This window comes from Gorilla gorilla, chromosome 6 (genome assembly GCF_029281585.2).
Source record: "Gorilla gorilla gorilla isolate KB3781 chromosome 6, NHGRI_mGorGor1-v2.1_pri, whole genome shotgun sequence".
Taxonomy (NCBI): Eukaryota; Metazoa; Chordata; class Mammalia; order Primates; family Hominidae; genus Gorilla; species Gorilla gorilla.
Window position 1 is genome coordinate 120,757,843 of NC_073230.2, and position 21,288 is coordinate 120,779,130.

General features: G+C 38.0%; 1 protein-coding gene and 1 long non-coding RNA gene across 8 annotated transcripts in view; one reads left to right on the forward strand and one right to left on the reverse strand.

The window, feature by feature from the left end:
* Positions 1-21,288, reverse strand: part of DOCK4 (dedicator of cytokinesis 4) — a 467,247-nt gene that overhangs the window by 75,094 nt on the left and 370,865 nt on the right. For all 7 annotated transcript variants that reach the window (XM_055347229.2, XM_031012977.3, XM_055347227.2 and 4 more), the window contains exons 28-30: positions 10,963-11,038; positions 8,373-8,473; positions 7,894-7,952 (exon numbers count right to left, since the gene is read on the reverse strand). In XM_055347229.2, the coding sequence (XP_055203204.1) occupies positions 7,894-7,952; positions 8,373-8,473; positions 10,963-11,038 (236 nt within the window). The remainder of the gene's footprint in view (positions 1-7,893; positions 7,953-8,372; positions 8,474-10,962; positions 11,039-21,288) is intronic.
* On the forward strand, positions 7,554-20,771 carry LOC115935300 (uncharacterized). Its single transcript, XR_008667305.2, has 3 exons — positions 7,554-7,686; positions 8,401-8,526; positions 18,467-20,771. It is a non-coding gene; the product is annotated as an uncharacterized lncRNA (long non-coding RNA).

The following is a 21,288-nucleotide window of genomic DNA, read 5'->3' on the forward strand; positions in this document are numbered from 1 at the left end:
TGTGAAAATTTTCCTGCAATAAAAAGCAACCGCCCGAAACATTTCTTCTCTAACAGAAAAGGCGGCTAAAGAGCCAGGCTGGAAAACTTTGATATGCAAATACCAGTGATTAAAAACTAGGTCCATCTGACATGGGCAATATGGCGATTCCTACCACCTGTGCCAAGTGTCATGGCCACCTCCGGATAACACCATGTGTTCAGAACATCATGGCGACCCACATTTGCATATTAAAGGACTAAGGTGGCAGGGCCAGGTTTTTTGCGGGCTGTGTGAATGACACACCTGGTCAAACCAATCCCCTGGGCCCATGCAAATCAAACATCGCTTCCTTCAGCCTCTGATACAACTGACCATTTTTCCGCTGCTCATGCAGTCTCTTTGTTTCAAGCCTCCCCACCTCTGTCTCTGTACAAGGGAGCTGTTTTCTTCTTTCTTGCCTATTAAACTTTTCGCTCCTTAAAACCACACCACATGTGTGAGTGTCCTTTTATCTAAATTGGCGCAAGACCAAAAACCCTGGTGTTCTTCCATTCATCAGAGCCATATCATCACTATCTCTAAATCACTTATCCATACCCATTATGTGTGAGGAAGAAACATGGCTCATAAATCCTTTTGCATTCCTACCTTTATTTTTGACCTAGATATTCTTTTGTCTTTCCCAAAGGACTGCTTAGTTTTCCTCATCAGAGCAAGAATACCTCAAAAGAAACTTTTTATTAATCTAATTGTATATTTACTGCCCATGGAATACTTTCTTTTCTTTTTTCCTTTTTTTTTTGAGACGGAGTCTCGCTCTGTTGCCCAGGCTGGAGTGCAGTGGTGCGATCTCAGCTCACTGCAAGCTCCACCTCCTGGGTTCACGCCATTCTCCTGCCTCGGCCTCCCAAGTATCTGGGACTACAGGCGCCCATCAACACGCTTGGCTAATTTTTTTTTTTTTTTTTTTTTTGTATTTTTAGTAGAGACGGGGTTTCACCATGTTAGCCAGGATAGTCTTAACCTCCTGACCTCATTATCTGCCTGCCTTGGCCTCCCAAAGTGCTGGGATTACAGGCGTGAGCCACCGTGCCCAGCCAGAATAAATACTTTCAAGACTGACAAACTCACTGAAATATAAATTCATAGCTCTCCCTGTATTTTCCTCATTCTATCAACATATACAATTCCAGCCAGTAACTAGCAGCTAGCATTTGCAATTCCTTCCCTCAGTTATTTTTGTCAGGGTAGAAAACCTGTGCAACCTGAACTCAATCACTCTTACTGTCATTTTAAAAAGCCTAAACCCACTAAACAGCTCACCAAGATGTCCTGGAAATTGAGTGGGGGGAAAGACAAAAGGGGGAAGAAAATTTCTGTTGGGGCAAAGGCTCACAAATTCTGAGATTAACAGGTCTTGCATTTGTTCCATAACCCTGCCTCATGAGATGGCTGCAGGGGCTCAAAGTCCAGCCACAGAGGCTGTGCCCCAGCAGAGCCCCAGTTATGCTCTCTCTGCTGCCTTGATACTGTGTAAGACACTAAACCTTTGCACAGCTTTTGGGTGTATGTGAAAAAAGGGGGATGGAAGAGAGAGGGAATACAAAATGAAACTGAATTTCCTGCCAGCCGGAATAGTTCTCCCATGCCTGAGTTGGTAGATGAGATTCAGAGCTTCTATGTTACTATCTTGGTCTTTAGTCTTTCCGGAGCCTGGCATCCCTTGGCCTCTCTAATGAAGACCATATTAGCATGCACTTGCTTGAGTACTTTTGAATCTCTTAAAAAAAATCTCTTCCACTTATGATATTTTACAATCAAATTTTCTTCAAATTTCTTTTTAATATGAAAAATTTCAAATGCACACAAAATCACAGAAAATAGTTAAAAAAAATCCATACATCCATCATCTAGCTTCAGTGATTATCAAGACTCTTGTCCTTTCCATTTTACCTAATACCCCAACTATTTTTTTTCTAGAGTACTTTAAAGCAGGCCTGAGACATTGTTATCAGTTTACTTGTACATACATCTGTAAGCATCTTTAACAGATAGGACATTTTACAAATATAGAACCCTAATACCTTTATCACACCTAACAAAGAAATAAAAATTCCTTAAATTAATTAAAAACCCAGCCTATATTAAAATTTCCTTTGATGGTCTTAAAACATGTCATGTATAGCTGGTTTCTTTCAATCACAATTCAAACAAGGTCCATATACTACATTCTGCAGCCTGATTTTTTCCATTGACAGTTAAGAAGGTCAGAGAAGCCACACCTACATTTAAGTCATTGTGCAGGAATGCATGAGAATAGCTTATTTGCTGAAAACATACTTTGGGAACACGGAATCTGCAAACCTGAACAGGCTCTCCAACCACAGAAAATTTAATTCCTACAGAACCAGCAAAGCAATTTTGAGCTATGTATGGCAACAGCAAAATAAACTTCATTTAAATGATTTCTTTTTAAACCATAGATTTAGTATACTTTCTCTACCTCTAATTGTTGGCCACATGGTCTTATTTTGAAGTACTTAGGGCACCTGCTACTTGGACTGTTGGAGTTTTATATTTATGCACACAGAACAGCCTGCTAGGGAAGTATTGATTTTTTTTTCTACAGCAGTTACAAGACACTGTGTTTGCAAATGTGGAACAAAGAGCTCACTTTATATTTAGTAAGAATGTTAGTTCATCTAAAAATAGAAAGAAAAACTTAACCTTGAAGAAAGATAAAACCCAACACTGGAACATTCTAGTAAAGACTAACCTTTTTCTCTGTTCTTGCAAGTAGGGGTACAGATGGGTAAAGTTTTAGGGGAAAATATATGCCTTTCTCTGCCACGGCTCTTGATAGAACATTTTTTAGTCCTTCAACTTAGAAAATGAAAACGCTGAGGAATACCATATTTAAGAAAAGATGTTTACTTATCACTAGTTGGCTTTTATGCTCCAAAAATACATTATTTTACCAAAACTGCAAATGAGATACCACCTCACACCCATTAGGATGACTACTGTCAAAAAACCAGGAAATAACAAATGCTGGAGAGAAAATGGAGAAACTAGAATGTGTGTGCTCTGTTGGTGAGAATGTAAAATGTTACAGCAGCTGTGGAGAACAGTTCCTCAAAAAATTAACAATAGAGTTCCCATATGATCCAGCAATTCCACTTCTGGCTATATACCCAAAAGAACTGAAAGCCCGATCTCAGAGATATTTTATATGCCCACGTTCATAGCAGCACTATTCACAATAGACAAAAGGCAGAAGCAACCCAAATGTCCACTGAGGAATGAATGAATAAAGAAAATGTGGTATATCCATAGAACAGAATATTATTCGGCCTTAAAAAGGAAAATTTTGATACATTACAACATGAATGAATCTTGAGGACAATCTGTTAAGCAAAATAAGCCAGTTACAAAAAGATAAATTCTGTATAATTCCACTTATGTGAGGTACCTAGAGTAGTTAAATTTATAGAGACAGAAAGTAGAATGGTAGTACCAGGGGCTGGGGAGACAGGGGAATGAGAAGTTATTGTTTATTGGGTATAGAGTTTCAGCTTCACAAGATGAAAAGAGTTCTAGAGATGGATGGTGGTGATGGTTGCATTGCAATGTGAATATACTTAATATCACTGAGCTGTGGCCTGAAAAATAGTTAGAATGTACATTTATTTATATTTATTTTTATTTTTTTTGAGACAGAGTCTCGCTCTGTCCCCCATGCTGGAGTGCAATGGCGCGATCTTGGCTCACTGCAACCTTTGCCTCCCAGATTCAAGCAATTCTCCCGCCTCTGCCTTCCAAGTAGCTAGGATTACAGGCATATGCCACCACACCCAGCTAATTTTTATATTTTTAGCAGAGACGGGGTTTCGCCATGTTTGCCAGGCTGGTCTCGAACTCCTGACCTCACGTGATCCACCCACCTCAGCCTCCCAAAATGCTGGGATTACAGGTGTGAGCCACTGCACCCAACCAAGATGTACATTTTATTTGTATTTTACCACAATTAAAAAATACTTTAAAACTAAATTTTAATTATATGAGCGGGATGATGTGTTCAGTGCTCTGTATGCACTGGAGACAGGTAGCATGACTTAAAGTTCCAGGCAAGAGCTCAAAGCCTTTCTGTCCCCAGGATCTACTGCTGTCTCACAAGGGAAGAAGAGAAGCCCTGCCTTGTTGACCTGTGGAGGACTATTTGTTGTCTTTAGACAACAAAACCTTTTGATTTTATTTCTATGTTCCCAACCAGACCTCACAGAACTAGGGCTGAAGCATGAACTAGCAGAGCCACGGATTCATTCCTGTAGACATAAAAACGGGTGCTCATGGCCCTGCTTGCAAAAACTCCAAGACTGAGGCGACAGCAGAAGAGAAGTTAGAACTCGCTTCCTCCAGTTGTGTGAACTACAAATATACTAAAGGATCCAAATATTTACTAATTCAGAACAAAGGTTAAACTTTCTTAATGTAAATAATCATTATAAAAGCACATTTAATACTACAGACAAGTTGTTACGTAATTTTAGAATTATAAAATATTTCAAGCATACACAACTAAATGTCTGTTAGATGATTTATGGTTAAAAATAACACTGTAAACATAAGCAGTTCTAGGTCTCATAGGGTTGAAAAATTGCTCACAGGTTGCTAAGGGATATAATGATCAGATTTTAAAATCCTACAGCTTTAAGTTTAACAGCAGACAAGTCACTGAATTACATGTGTCTTTCCCCTCCCTGTCCTCAGTGGAATGGAAAAAAACATGTTTCTAGCATATGGAAGAATTTCAACACTTCAGAGGTAAACATCAATGACCAAATCTGATTTAAAAGTATTATCCAGTAAAATATGTATTTCTAAATTAGACCAACTAGACAGTTCCAAGTGGAAAAAAGTATATTAAGTGGCCTTGGGCATTTCCTCCCTTCATATTATTTTCTAAAAGTTAGTGCATTTTGTATCTATTAAAAATATTGAGGATCTTGATTTATGAAATCATAAAAGCTTACTAGCTTTACTAAAACATGATGATGTTGTCTTTGTCAAGCTTTGTCATAGTTCGAACTAAATTGGACAAAATTTTAAAATATAAGATTTGAAAACTAAGATTTTAATAGGTGTGGACCATTTTTTCTTATATCCTCCAAAATACTTGCATATATCCAGTGCTTCATAAACTTAGCCAAATTGAATTTACTGGACTGTTACATTAAAACATGGCAAATTTATAATTACCTGAATAAATTCTCTTATGGCATTCAAATTCTCAACATGACATATTTATAAGTAAACCAAATGATAACTATGTACTTTGATATTCCTAAGTAACAAGCTGACTTAAGGCCTATAAGGGGCATCAAAATGTCACTCTGTATACTTAATTATTATTCTCCTCATTTTATAAAAATATATGTTGGAAGAGAGGCTTTAACATTTCTGAATTTTTTCCAATTCTAGCTATTGTACAACAGCAACAAACTTTAAAATTCACCTAATATTTGGGAAGTCTTTGCAAAGTCTGGACACAACTCTTGGGAAATAATGCAGCAACCAAGGAATGAAGTAAAAATTTACGCTGACCCTACGCTTGAACCATGTCATGCTGGGAATCTGTAAGTTGAGTATAAAGGAGGAGCCTTTTCTAACAGCGTCTTAGGATTGTGCTAGAGCTAAGTCTTTATGGCTGTAACAACAAAGAAAGAGGATAAACTAAAGCAGTGCTTTTCAGTTTTTAGCTAAGTACATAAGAATCACCTGGAGAACTTGCTAAAACAGACTGCTGTGCCCCAATCCCAGAAATTGTGTTTCACTAGGTCTAAGGTGGAGTGAGAGATTTTGCATTTCTTACAAGCTTCCAAGGATGCTGATGCTACAGTATAACAAAATACTGCATTATAGGTATTGATATGCTCCAGAAATTATCCATATTCTCTAGATCTCTGAGAAAAACCGAGAAGTAATTTAACATAAAAACCAGAGAGGCAGAAATAGTTTCATTTTAGAAGAAAGACAAAATAGAGGATAAAAGTTTATGAAGTATACAGTGACATGTTTAGGGAGATTACATGTGACAGCTTTATCTAGCAGCCCAAGGGTCATGGGCCTAAATGCATAGCTATTATGGTTTGGATACAGGTTTATGTGGACATAACCATAGATGGCAATGCTGAGATGTATCTAGAACAGAAACTGGCCATTTTTTTTCAACATTCTTGTAACCGAACAGAATCTGTTCTGCTCTCATAATTTGAGCCCAGAAAAGAGCTTACACAACCACAAGTGCATTCAAACAGATTCAATGCAGCATTCTTTCAAAAACATCTTGCTAAATTAGTGTCGAATGCAATATGGACACTACAAGGGCCTTGATCTTCTTTAGAAAAAACAAGGACACAAAGAATCAATGAAACCTGAAAAAACTGAAGACTAAGAAGAGCAGTCTCCAAATAAGAAAACTATTTTTGAGCTGCAACTAATGACAGACCATGATATCTTCTGGCTGGCCTTACATAGTTGAAGGTTGTTTTCAAGACGATAACTCTTTTTTTTTTTTTTTTGAGTCAGAGTCTCACTCTGTCACCCAGGCTGATGGAGTGCAATGGAGCGATCTTGTTTCACTGCAACCTCCACCTCCCAGGTTCAAGTGATTCTCCTGCCTCAGCCTCCCAAGTAGCTGAGATTACAGGTACCCCCCCACCACGCCTGGCTAATTTTTGTATTTTTAGTAAAGACAGGGTTTCACCATGTTGGCCAGGCTAGTCTCAAACTCCTGACCTCAAGTGATCTGCCCACTCCAGGCTCCCAAAGTGCCGGGATTACAGGCATGAGCCATTGCTCCCAGCTTCATTATTTTTTTTTATTTTTTATTTTTTCTGAAATCACCAGCAAGCATTGAACACTGAGCTTAATTATATATACCAAGGCTCCCTCAAGTTGCTATGTATATTTGAGGAATATACATACCCTATTAAAAAAAATCACCCTGTAATGATCCTGGTCAAAAATCAGTCTGTTAACATGAGTGGAAGTAAAACAATAATGGTTCTATTTTCATTCACAGAAGATAAATCCTTCCAATCTCCAAGTTGTACTTGGATAAGCCCAAGAAAAAAGATATTTTCAGGTCATTACATATTCAACTCAAATAGGTCAATCATTTTAATAAATCAAAGAGGAGTATTAAGATGCAGTAATAGTAAATGAATACTAAAAACCTGCATAGTTAACATACCAAATGAAATAAGTTATAAATCTCTAGAAAGGGACCCTATGCCAATGAATTTTAAAACAATTTGTTTTCCAAATATTACTGTTTTCTATGCAACCAGATCTGTACCACCAATTTTCTGGAATAATATACTATATCTGCTATAGCAGATTAACAAAATTGGATCCAACAGTTTCTTAGCAACTGCAGATGCTTTTAAAATCCTTTAGCTATACTCTTTATGATACAGGACAATGGTCTCAAGTTTTTAGGAGTAGTGACATTCAAGTCAATGTTTCATGAAGTTTAACCTAAATTTATTATGATTCATAGCTTCAACTCAGAGTTCTAGAAATTTTGAGTTGTTACAGTTCCAAATTCTGAAAGGTTGCCTCATCGCTGGAAATATGTGTAATGTTGGAGCAATGCTAGATCATAAAATTTATCGTTAATTAATAATGAAACACACAAAGGTAAGGTGACTTTTCTTGGAGACCAATTTAAAGAATTTGTTGTAACCTTATTCAATGCCAAAGTGTCAATTACTTTCTACAGATGTTTATTGATTTAGACATTTGGTTTCACATGGTGTCACTGGTAAATTGCCTTTCTTCATTTGTACACTTCAAGGTACAGCGAGGAGCTGTATAGTAGATGTGGCTTCTCTTTTCCTCACTTACCTAGGTTTTGCCACATGCTGAAAATTTCACAACCCATTGTTACCCGCATGTCACCATACCTGAAATAGAACAAAAAACCAAACCTGATACAATGCCTCCAGAACAAAGAAGTATTTGTGTGTCTTTAGGATACAATCTGTCATTCTGAATTAAAAGGCAAGGAGTTTTTAATTAAAGACTTTAATATACATGTCACGATGCCTCTAAGTCAAATTCTCGTGTAAACCTTTTAGTAAAAGAGATCTGTTTCATAATTTTTTGCATCTATAGAAATTTTGAATCCTGAAAGAGCCAGGTCAAAACAATGTGCAAACATGTTTGAAATATTAAAACGTCCAGAAAAGACTGCTTCTTGACCCCTTGGTCACTGGTTCTTCACTGTGTGATTTCCAGTTATGCGCATTCTGATTTATGAATCATTGGAACTAAATACTCTTTAAGAGGCAACATTTCTCACCTGATTATACATTGATACTTACTTTTCTAACACCTTTTTCTTCTTGGAAGGTGTGAACATCTCCAACTGCAGACACAACTGGTTTATAAAAATGACTGCGAGGTAAAAGTAGGAATCCCAGATCTAAAACAAGAACAAGACATATCAATACTATGGTGTTACAAGCATATTGACAGGTGAAGTGACATAGTATTTTGGATTTGCTTCAAAAGTGGTTGAGGGTATAGTTGAAGTAAGACTGACCATGAGTTGATAATAGTTGAAGCTGGATATGGGTACCTCATGGGGGTTCATTATACTATTCTCTCTACTTGTACATATGCTTAAAATTTTCTAAAGCAAAGAAGTAACTAAATAAATACTATTATTATCTAGGTGTATATTGCTCCAAAGCTGTATTCCAGGTTTCACGAGCTTTTTGGTATATGCTAAAAGACAGATGTGTGGTTTCTCTTGTAATATGTCTGAGTATCTCCAAGAGGATGAGGTATCAGATGGATTTCTTTATTCCTGTGTGAGTTCATTTTTGGAACTCCTTTTAACGTAGAACTTGTAAAAAATGCATACACTTCTTCAGATATGCTAATTGCTTTAAATTCAGACATTATATAAAAATTCCCTGCCCAGGCAAATCTTTTAAGTTTTCTTATACCAAAAAACAGAATCAGAAAGAGATCTGAATAAAGTTCCCTGAAATAAACTTAGCAAAAAAAAATAAAGGACATAATGGAAGGAACACACTTCTCCACTGACACCATGTAAAATTAAAGACATAACAAACCAGGAGACATATGACACAGAATCAGTATCTGTTATACGTAAATAGCTCTTACAAATAAAAAAGAATATAATAAAACCCTAAGTAAAATGATGAATAAAAGTCAAGAACAGTCCAGGTGCGGTGGCTCATGCCTTAATCCCAGCACTTTGGGAGGCCGAGGCGGGTGGATCACAAGGTCAGGAGTTCGAGACCAGCCTGGCCAATATGGTGAAACCCCGTCTATACTAAGAATACAAAAATTAGGCAGGTGTGGTGGTGCGCTCCTGTGGTCCCAGCTACTCAGTAGGCTGAGGCAGAAGAATTGCTTCAACCTGGGGGGCAGAGGTCGCAGTGAGCCGAGATTGCGCCACTGCACTCCAGACTGGGCGACAGAGGGAGATTCTGTCTCAAAATAAAAAAAGAAAAAAAAAGTCAAGAATAGACAATTCACAAAAATATGAATTTTGATCAATAACTAGTAACTAGTCAATAAGTAATAATTAGTGAGAAATGTAAATTAAAGCAAACAGGATTTTTCTCTTTATCTGTCAGAAAAAAAATCTCTTCTACTGTTGGTGTAACTGCAGGAAAAGAAGCAATCAAATGTAATTGGTACAACCTTTCACTCAACAATTCCACTAATAAACATTTATCCAAAGAAATAATTAAGGGCCAGGCGTGGTGACTCATGCCTGTAATCCCAACACTTTGGGAGGCTGAGGCAGGCAGATTACCTGAGGTCAGGAGTTCAAGGCCAGCCTGGCGAACATGGCAAAACCCCATACTACTACTAAAAATAAAAAAAAAATTAGCCGGGCATGGTGGTGTGTGCCTGTAATCCCAGCTATTCTAGAGGCTGAGGCAAGAGAATCGCTTGAACCTGGGAGGCGGAGGTGGCAGTGAGCCGAGATTGCGCCACTGCATTCCAGCCTGGGCAACAGAGCAGGACTCTGCCTCAAAAACAAAACAAAACAAAACAAAACAAAACAAAACCAGAAACAAAAAAGAACCAAAGAAATAATTAGGGATATATGACAAGTTTTATTTTACAAGAATGTACATAAAATGAGGAATTTATAAGAATGAAATATGAAATTTTGATATACTATAAGCTATGACATAGACAAATATTATGTAACTATTAAAATTCCTTTTTTATTGTATTTGTGCTTTTTTGTATTTTCTTATTATCCAATAAGGAAATTTTATAAAAATGTTTAATATGAAATATGTTATTCAAAACAGAGTAAGAAGAAAGATGCCCAAAACAAAGAACCACCATTGAGGAAGAAAGCCAAGACAGGCACTGCTCATCTTTGTTTGCTGTTTATCACTTGCTATTTGAAAAATAGTATATCAAGAATTTGTAGGCACCCAGGCATATCACATTATATCATAGATATACAGAGGGTTCTGCCTTAAAGAACCTTACCAATGTTTCATTTTTTTCTTTTCATTAATTCATTCTAAAAAATGGGAAGACAAAGAAATAAGAAACTAAAGGGTTTACTTTGTAAACGTTTTCTTCATATAAACTCCATTTCTAAAAAGTAAAAAACACTATGTTCTGAGTCTCCTTTGTCATAAACAGGGATCATACAGAAAAGAGCAAGAATTAAAATGTATAGTAACAATAAAAAACTATCTCCTTTTAAGCGCTATGATTTAAGCGCTATGATCTCCTTTTAAGCGCTATGTGAACAGTCTTCATCTGTTCACAAATATAATGAAAACTGTTCTAATATTACTCATAGTTAAAACTAATATGGCCCAAGAAAGTGTTAGGTAATTTCCTATAATACAATGTGATTCTTTTAGCCCAAGCAGGAGAGTCATATAAATGAATGCTTACCTTATAATCAAAGTTTTCATTTAAGAAGTTCTTACGAAGTGCATCTGAGAGGTATAGAACTGTTGTAATAATAACACTAGTGATAAAAAAAATGACAAGGTGAAAACTTCATATTAGTGAAAATCATTTAGTATACAAGAATAAAAACCTACTAAGATAAAATAAAACCTTCTTCAGTAAGTATCTGGAGCAATATTAAATAATTCATATTTGAAACAAAAAAGAGACGACAGGTCAATAAAAGTGGAAGAAATCTATCACTGAAGTCAGGACCTTTGTAAACTGATACACGAAAGATCTATGAATTCATATGGCTCAGAGAGAAATAAATTATCACCTTGACGTTTTGTAATGTTTTTTGTTAATTTCCAGAGAAAGCAAAATGATTTACTACAAACATAACATTTCATATTTTTCTGTTTTTGAGACAGGGTCTTGCTCTGTTGTCCAGGCTGGAGTGCAGTGGCATGATCATAGCTCACTGCAGCCTCAAACTCCTGGGCTCAAGTGATCCTCCTGCCTCAGCCTCCCAAGTAGCTGGGTCTACAGGTGCTTGCTGCTGTGTCCAGCCAAATGGTTTTTCAGTTTTTCTGAGACAGGTTCTCACCCTGTTGACTAGGCTGGTCTTGAAATCCTGACCTCAAGCTATCTTCCTGTCTGGGCCTCCCCAAGTGCTAGGATTACAGGCAACATTCCATATTTGATTATCATAAAAGAAAGCCATGCTTTTTAAAATGCAGAGGAAAAAATGGAGCCCAAAGACAAAATAGATAGGAAAAAACAATAGAATACATTGAGTATTTATTAGACTTCTCTGTTCTCCCCTGTTTAAGGTATTAGAGGGCATGCAAGAGCTATAGAAGGCAGATTCCCTCTTTAAGGGCGACAAGACTGCCACTAAAGAAACAATTACAGACTGTGAAATTGTCTATAACCCAGTACTAAGCTGTGTGAAACCGACAGTGTTACAGACATTCAGAGAAAGGGTCATCTCCAGGGCAGGAGAAATCAGGAAAAGCCTGACCAATACAGCCACAGGTAGCTCGCTGGGGAGATTTTAAAAAGAAGGATTTGATGAGCATTCTTGGTTAGTTCTAGAGCTCTGCAATTTGTTCAAAATCTGCTAATTTTTATATCCAGGAGATAAATATTTAAAGTTGAACATATTTCCAATTGGTTCACTTAATGTTTAACACAGCTTATACTAAAGCAATATTAGCCACCCCCTGAGCTACTATAAACTGAGGACCAATATATAAATTGTCGATATTTAAAATTTATTTGACCTTTTCTGAGATGCATGTGTAATGAGTGTGTGATATGATAAAGCCTCAGTTCTCTTCATGGGATTTGCAATTGGAGGATGTATTTATGTCACCCTAGGTAAAATGAAAAAACAAAAGAAAACAAAATACACTATCAACTTCAAACCTTGGTTATCTTGCTAATATAGATTATATTTACTAGTTAGAAAAATATAGACTTTGAAAGACATAAATATTCATTATTGTTATCTGCTGGGAAACTCACTATTATAGCTTTCTTGTGGGGTAGGGAAACATTAACAAGGGTAAGTTGATGGTTGAATGTGGAAGTTCAAGGTAACGAAAAGGAAACAAGACAACCACAATTTCATGGGCATTCGCTCTACCATGAACAGGCACTGTTACATGCGTGTGCATTTTACATATGTCATACGTACCTTTCAGTGAATCTTATTATTAAATTTAAGTATAATAAAAACCTATGAGATCGAGAAGTCTTGTGGTTTCTTCAGTCCCCTAAATGGCAGATATCATCAGTGCAAGTCATATCAAAGAGATACATCACCTGCAAATGATGGTATAATGCGGCAATTTCCCAAAGACACTGGAAAAATCAATGATAACTGAAGACATCATTACTGTTCCAAAGTATTTTACTCAAGTTTTACTATATGAAACTGAAGCTGAATCATCAGAAAATGAAAGGCTATCAGGCAAGGAAGTTGTTCTTGCCTAGCATCCAGTAAGATCATTGGACTTCTAAGTTTAAAGAAGAAAAATCTGTATGCTTAACATGTGGTTATAAGCACAAACTTTCTGCTTTGATGTTCAATGAGAAATACACACAGTCCCACTACACCTGGGGTTTACATTAAAAATCACCTTGTGGCCCACAGTTTCAGCTTAGATTGATGTTCAGACACAATACCTCTGGTGTTAGTGAAATACGACATATCTGGAATTTAGACTATCACGCCAAATGTCACAGAAAGGAGCTAACAAACTCAATCTTCCAAGGGAGAGAGAAGTTATTCCATGGCAAAGATTACCAAATTGTTATTTACATGGTGGATCCCAAACACACAAAATATATTTGTGGCTTTTTGAAGTACACTTGCTGGTAAACAACATGGAATCTCTGTGGCCTTACTATGGAACAGTTGCTCTCAACCTGCCCCGGGCCCTAGAATCACCTGGGAGCTTTTAAAATACAATGCTGGGTCACATCACCAGAGACTACTGATTGGTCTGGGCTACAATCAGAACATCAGGATTGTCAAAGCTCCCAAGTGATTCTTATGGTGTACCCAGAGCTGAGAACCACTGCTCTACCTTAGAAAAGTGCTTCTCAAACTTTAACAGGTACCTGGTGATCTAGTTAAAGTGTAGATGATCCAGCAACCCTGGAGTGGGACTGGAGATTCTGCACTTCTAACAAGCTCCAGCGGATGCTAATGCTGTTGGTTTGCAACCACCCATTGAAGAGCAAGGCTCTGGAGTGGCCAGAGTCAGAAATATTCCCACAAATTCTGCTTCAGCATTCTCCTGACTTCTGGAATATTGGGACGATTCGTATGGGGCTTGCAGTTCTTATTTCTAGATTGAACACCTCACCCTCTTATCAGGGCTGCCTTACCATTAGGCAGAAAGAGGCACACGGCATTGGGCCTGTGAGCCTTTCAGGGACTTTCGAAAACATTGAGACCTGAAAGAATGTTATGCAACCAAACTGAAATTGCAAAATAAAAAGTAAAAATAATGACTCATCACATGTCCACAGAAAGTGACACGATGACTTTCATTAACTGTCCAATTTTAATATTTATGCAATTTTAAAATTATAGATTTTAAAATTTTACAATTCCTAAATATAGTATACATAAATGCTGAGAAATCACAGCCAATCAAAATTAAATTATTTTACTTGATAAGCCAATAATTAAGAAGCAAATATAAAAAATACTTTTAATTTTTTTCTTCAGCAAAATTGTATCTAATGTGGCATGTGGGTCTATTTAGTGTTTGATAGGATGAGGAGTAGGGCCTCCAAAAATATGACTGCTCAGGGCTAGAAAGATCTTAAAAGGACTATTCAAATGCTTTTCTTTCATACCTATAACATTCAGCCCAAGCCATCAAGGCAGTTCCCAGAGCTTTCTATGGTAACTCATCACTGACATCATTTCCTAACACGCAGGTCTCTAAGCCAGCCAGAGACATTTATACATTATTGCTCCTTCATTTTAGTGGATACCTGTGGTGTTTAGGGACCTTTCTTTACTTGTTTCAATTTATCCAAAACCATGTGGATTCTCTGGTTTCATTCTTTCACTCATGACTCAGTGTTTGAATATGGGGATATTGCAAATCTCAGTGCTCCAACTCAATAGTCAAAAAAGATTTTCAATATGCTACCACAAACAGCCAAATTACTGATTTATTTATTTATTTATTTATTTATTTATTTATTTATTTATTTCCTTCCTTCCTTCCCCTCCCCCCTCCCCTCCCCTCCTTTTTCTCTCTCTCTGTTTTCTTTCTTTCTTTATGACGGAGTCTCCCTGTCACCCAGGCTGGAGTGCAGTGGTGTGATCTCTGCTCACTGCAACCTCTGCCTCCCACGTTCAAGCGATTCTCTTGTCTCAGCCTCCCAAATAGCTGGGATTACAGGTGCCCGCCACTGCGCCAGGCTAATTTTTGTATTTTTAGTTGAAATGGGGTTTTGCCATGTTGGCCAGGCTGGTCTCGAACTCCTGACCTTAAGTGATCTGCCCGCCTCGGCCCCACTGTGTGTGGCCCAAATTACTGATTACTGCCACAGCAAGGCATGCAGTAGGATCATTTTTGACAATCACAATCTACAGGCACAGCATGATAAAATTTATGTATAAAAGAAAAACTGGTGTACATGAAATCAAAGTTATTGCTTTATGGTTTTCCAGTTGCCACCTCATTTTGGGCTTAAGAAATAACTTCAAGCAACCCTATTTCTCCCTCTCTCTCTCACCCAGGAAAGCTTATCTCCCATAATTTTTTTTTAATTACTCCAATTTGATAATCTGCTCATACACAAGCCCGTCTCCAAAAATCATATATGGACTGAGAGAAATACCTTTGTGGATAAACTGGGTCTCGACAATATTGATGTTTATACAATGAAAAACTAAGGACATCTAAACCTAGAGTTCAACAATTTCCCTACAACCTGGTGGATTAATTGGGGCAGCAAAAAATCAACACAAAGACATTTCGGGGAGATGAAATTCGTGGATAACCAATGTGGGAATGCATCTAAACTAGTGGTTCTCAAACTTCAGCATGCATGAGAATCACCCAAAGGATGCTTAAGACTTCAGGGTCTTACCACTACCGATGGCTTGGGAGGTTTGCAACCACGCTCAACCAGGTGATTCTGATGCATGTGGTCATCCTTCTTATTTTGAGGACTGGTGTTACACACGGAAGAGAAGACAAGGAAGGGCTGGAACTTAGAGAACAATGGCATCTGGGAATTTGGCCTTTTTTTACCACTGCATCCACAGGGGCAGAGACTAGTAAGTGTGTGTTAAATGACTGTGGCCTCATGACTACATTTGAGTCTATGCTTTGTTATACTTGTTTGCCATATTAGATGACTCTAAAATGTGAAGCTTATACAACTTTTAATTTTATTTATTTATTTATTTTTAGCTATTTTGAACAGACTGAAATTAGACAGGCAAAGCTGATCCAAGTGGAGGGCACAGAATCAGCTAAAGCAGGGAAGCAGAGAAAGGAGTGATTTTGCTTTCAGTCAATGGGGCATGCAGTGTGGATGAAGCAAAAAGAATGGGAAAGGATTTACACAGAGTGACTCTGAAAACTCTTTTGACCAGTACTCCACTGGGCAGTACTGGTAGAAAATCACTCATATGGCAATAGCCTCTGTTTTGACCTCTTAGGCTTAAACCCTAAGAAAGCCTTTCCTTCATGCATTCATTCTCTCTACCAACTCCTCACAACTCACCTGGAGGAGATGGATTGTGCAAGCAATTCTTTTGTCATTATTTGCTGTAACTATTCAAGTTTGGCACATTCAGCATAGTAATATATAGTTTTGATTAAAAATAACTATCTATTCTCTCCCTGAACAGTAAAAGCCTTTAAGGATAAATACACTTAATTAAAAAAGTCACAATCAAAACAACAGTAGCTGTGTCAATGGATGCTCAGCAGATTAGCTACTCTACCACTCAAGTTTTCAGGGTCAGTGGCGCATATTCCACCTTCCTTCCTGTTATTATGGATAAACTGTCGACGCTCCTACCTTTCTTTGTGTGCACTAGATCAGTGCTGCTCTAAGTGCAGGAAGCTTCCTTCCTTGAGAAAGTCTTACCACAAAAAACAATGTCAGTTTAATTAAACTGCATGCTTACACTGAAGATTTATTTTTACGTGCAAGCTTGTCATGGACAGGTAGCAGTTAGTTCTTGGGCTGGCATACATAGCAACCTTGCATGCAATCCTATCCCTGCTTGCCCAAGGACATTGCTCTTTTAATTATCCCTGTTTTCTTTAGCACCAATATTTCTGTCTTTTACTAACAGGGCCATTCCTGTTAGTAAATCAACATGCTGTAATATCCCATATTCTAAAAGGAATCCCAGTCCTCACATCTCCTTCCAGATACAGCCCTGTTCCTATGCTCCCTTTGACAGCAAAACTCTTCCTGTAATTACTATTTTCAGTTTCTCAACTCCTATTCACTCTAATTAGGTTTTCCTTTTCACCACTCCACTGAAACAACACTTGTCATGGTCACCAATATCTACCACACTGCCAAATCCTAGGACCAATTGTCTGTCCACATCACCACCAACCTCCCAGCAGCTCTAGATACTGCTTCCTTCTTGAAATGCTTTCTTCACAGGATACTGTACTCTGCTGGTTCTCATCTTTCATCATAGGCTGCTCTTTTTCAGTCTTCTTCACTGGATACCTCTCCACTTCCTGACCTTTAAAATGTGGCATGCCCCAGGGCTCAGTCTTGTCTTTTTCTCTTTTCAGTCTGCACTTTCTTCCTCAGTGCTCTTGTTCAGTTCCAAGGTTTCAAATCCTAACCATACGCTGAGGAGCCCAAACGCACATGTCCAGCCCCAACATCATCCCTGAGCTCCATGCAAGCATGTCTAGCTTTCCCTTCTACATCTCCACTTGAATATCTAGTACACCTCAAACTTATGTTCAACATGGAATTCTTCACTTCTCTCATCCCCAATGCTACTCCTCTCTCCATTTTTTCCACCTAGGTGAATGGCACCACAATTCATCCTTTTACTTAGGCCAAGCATCTAAGGAACGCCTTCCGTTACTTTTCTTCTCTCCCACCCACACCCAGTCACTTGCAAGTCTTATCATCCTTATTTCCAAAACCAATCTTCTCACTACCTTCATTGCTATCTGCCCGTCCAAGCCATCATCAACATCTCTTACCTGGATGGCTGCAGTAAGCTCCTACCTGGTTCTCCCTGGTTTCTCTTTGGTCTCTCCACATATCAATATCTGGGTTCTGTCTTCCTCTACCAACCTCATCTTTACTGGTTCCTTCCCTCCCCACATTTCAGCCACACTAACAGTCTTTCAGTTCCTTGAGTGTGCCACATTTACTCTGGCCACAGGGCCTTTGTAGATGCTACATACTGATAGAATCATTATTCCTTTGCTGTTTGTTACCCCCTGCTTAACTTTCAGTTCAAGCTTCACTCCTTCATGAAAGACCCCTCCTATTCTAGTCCAGAACAATGTTCACTTCATAACACCCTCATATCACTGTGCTCTTTGTCTTTATAGTACTTATTTTACACATTAGGCACTGGAAAATACTGGCTGAATAAATGGGTCAGTAAATGAATGGACAACCTCTCTAAGAAACTTTGATTTAACAAATTGCTTTTTGGCTATGTAGATCTCATTTGAAACCCAAGTTGGTTAGTGCATGATATGTTTGAGGCCAACATGCACACAAGATAACCAAAATAAAGACCTGAAATTTCAACTGAAGAGAGAGGGAGTTTTTACCTTCCTCAGTAAGCAAGTGTGTTATAAGGTTTTTCTTCTTGAAAATATGTATAAAGCTGTGACTTTATTTTTGTACTTTATTTCACAATGTGTATGGGAAGGGGGTGGAGAGAAGCTTGTCTCAAAGTGTCCTGTATTTTTGGTACTTAATTTTCATCTTCCTTATGTTCCTTCTTTCTTAGATTGAGCAGTTGTTGTCATCAGAAACATCTACCAGGAACTTACAGGGGGTCATGAGATAGCTCTACAGCAAACAAGAAAGAGAAGAAATGCTTCTTGCCCTGGCAGAATTATGAGTGGGCACACTTGCTATGTTATACAATATTAGGCATGCAGTAGAAAAAAACAAGCAACCATACAAATCACCAGGTGTCTGGTCACAAACTCTGGCAGAGCTTCACACAAAGCAGGCAAGCTACAAGATTTGGAACGACACAGCTTATAGATGAAAGTTAAAGGCATTTAATTTACTTGAAAACAGAGGAAGGAAGGACCAACACATAAAAGAACATTCATTTTGAGGGATGAGCAATTCAATTGAGTTCAAGGGTACAGCAATGGTGACTTCTCAGCCACCTGCTATCAATTTGACATGTATTAAGCACACGACTGGGTTAATAAAAGTCGGAGTTTGGGTTAAAATGCCCCTTTGAGAGGCCCTGAACAAATGTTTGTCTAAGAAAGTTGAAACTATGGAAGAAAAGGTGGTCAACTTCAGAGACATAGATGTAACTCCTGCAACGTGCTTCAACATGGTTTAGCCAAGCGGAAACTTTTTCTTCCTAGTGTATGCTCTTTAACGTATTTAAGATGTCCTTAACATCTTTCAGAAATCTACTTTTCTACCAATATTATATGGGTTAATATTTTTCATAGATAAAGCACAAATAGTAGAGGGCTAATTTTCAGACTATGCTGCATTTATGAAGCAAAGCAAACCTCATCTGCTTTCATGACTTGAATGGAGGAGAATGGTTAGAGACTATTAAAAGAGGAGAGGAGAGGAAAGAAGAGGCAAGAGCAAGAACATACAGCAGACTGGCTGCTCCAACTTGGCAGTGGTCTCTCTAGTTCCTGGAGTCCTGTCCATGAACGAGGTTGGACTTGCAGCCACCAGCCATTGCCAGTGGAGAGGCAGCGCCAGACTCCTACCAGCACTCACATGGGTGGCAATGGAATGAAGTCACATTTAGCAAAGGGTGATGGCACATTTCTTGGGTTTGCTATGGGAGTAACCTTCTGTTTAAATGTATTACACAGAGCTCATTTCTAACAAAATTATCTTCCTATTTGATTAACACTGTAAATGAAAATTCTGAACAGTGTGTGTTTACTCAAAGGTAGAATCTATACTCTCAGACTGCTATCCATTTGTGTGACCATAAAGTCTTTAAAACTGAAGTAATGATGGGGCAGAGAGAGGCAGTATTTAATATCAAAAAGCCACATGGTTGTCACAATTTTAGGCAAGCTTAAGCAGAAATTGTATATGTAAGGAATAAAATGTCAATGTTACTTTCAGTTTGAATTTCTACCACTGAAATTTTAATTCAATCTAAAATATTCCTCTGCACATGAGTCAGGCAGAATGACCAAATGTTGATGCTGCCTGATGATGATGTCCATAGCCTGGGCCTCTTCCCATCTGGCTCCTTGGATTACCTCACAGCCCTTCCCAGGTACCCAGAATGTTTGCTCTTTGGTTATAAGGCCAGATGAATGAGCAAAAACTCCCACCTAAATCTGTAGCATGCGGACAACCAAATGAATAGATATTTGATTCTACTCACAGATATCAAACTAAATATGTTAAATTCTAAAGAGAGCGATTTCAACAGTCTCAATTAATCTTCAAAATGGAAAAGCTGCTTCTGTACTTATGTAAAATATAATATGCTATGTTATACTATTTGTTACTTCACAAAGTTTTTAACACATCATTTTAACACCTCCAAGTCTATAAATGTATACTGCAGCAGAAGCCATATTGAGCATATATAATCAAAATCGAATCCTATATTCCTGCAGCTCTCACCACCATCAAAGCTTGCCATCTGGAGAAAACACAGGGCAACCGTGGCCTATGGATAGATGCTTAGAGAATCCAACCTTAATCCTGAGCATGAGGGTGTTGGCGTTTGGAAAAGAGGAAGAAGGGGAAGCAGGCAAATGTGGGCTTGGAGAGTGACAATGCTAATGCAATAGGGTAAATAACAAGCTTGGAAGTGAAGACCAGGCCAGTTTCCTAGAGCACTTTTCCATTCTGTATCTTGAGACTATGGAGACAGGAAGTGGAGAGAGCAGATAAATCCATGACACTGTACTCTCTGGGATCAGCTCCTGCCATTCCGACTGCCCTAATATCCTTTCCTGCCTCCTCTCTCTTCTAGTATTGCTCTCAGATCATGCTGGATATGCTTAATATAAACTGAATTTATCATCTTCTAGAGATTCCAATATCGACTTTATGTCAATAACCTCCCAAATGCCTGCATTTTGTTCTGAAGTTTCCTCGGGGCAGTATTTTCAGCTCTCTATTGGCCATACCACTTGGATGAGTAAAAAGAACGTCAATCTCCACGTGTCCAACTCAAGGGTCATGTCTTATTCCCAGTGTTGAGCAGATGCTTCATGTATGTATTTTGTTAAGAAGAATTAAGAAAGATCAGAAATGATTCAAATTTCTAGTAACAGAGAATTGGTTAAATAAACTATGGTATGGTCATTCAATGCAATATTATTCAGCTGTAAAGGAAAATACATAGAAGAATGAAAGGCTTTCTATCTATTAATTTGGAAAGATTGCCAGGATTTCTTAAGAGCGTTATACAGAACAGTGTGTATATTACGTTACCTGCTAGTCTCTGTATAAAGGAACACTAGGAGGACATGTAAGAAACAAATACAAGTGGTTACACAGCCTAGGGGTAGAGGGTCAATGGGAACAGAACTTCTCAATGCATATGCTATTATGTTGTTCGATTTCTGAATGATGTTAATATAT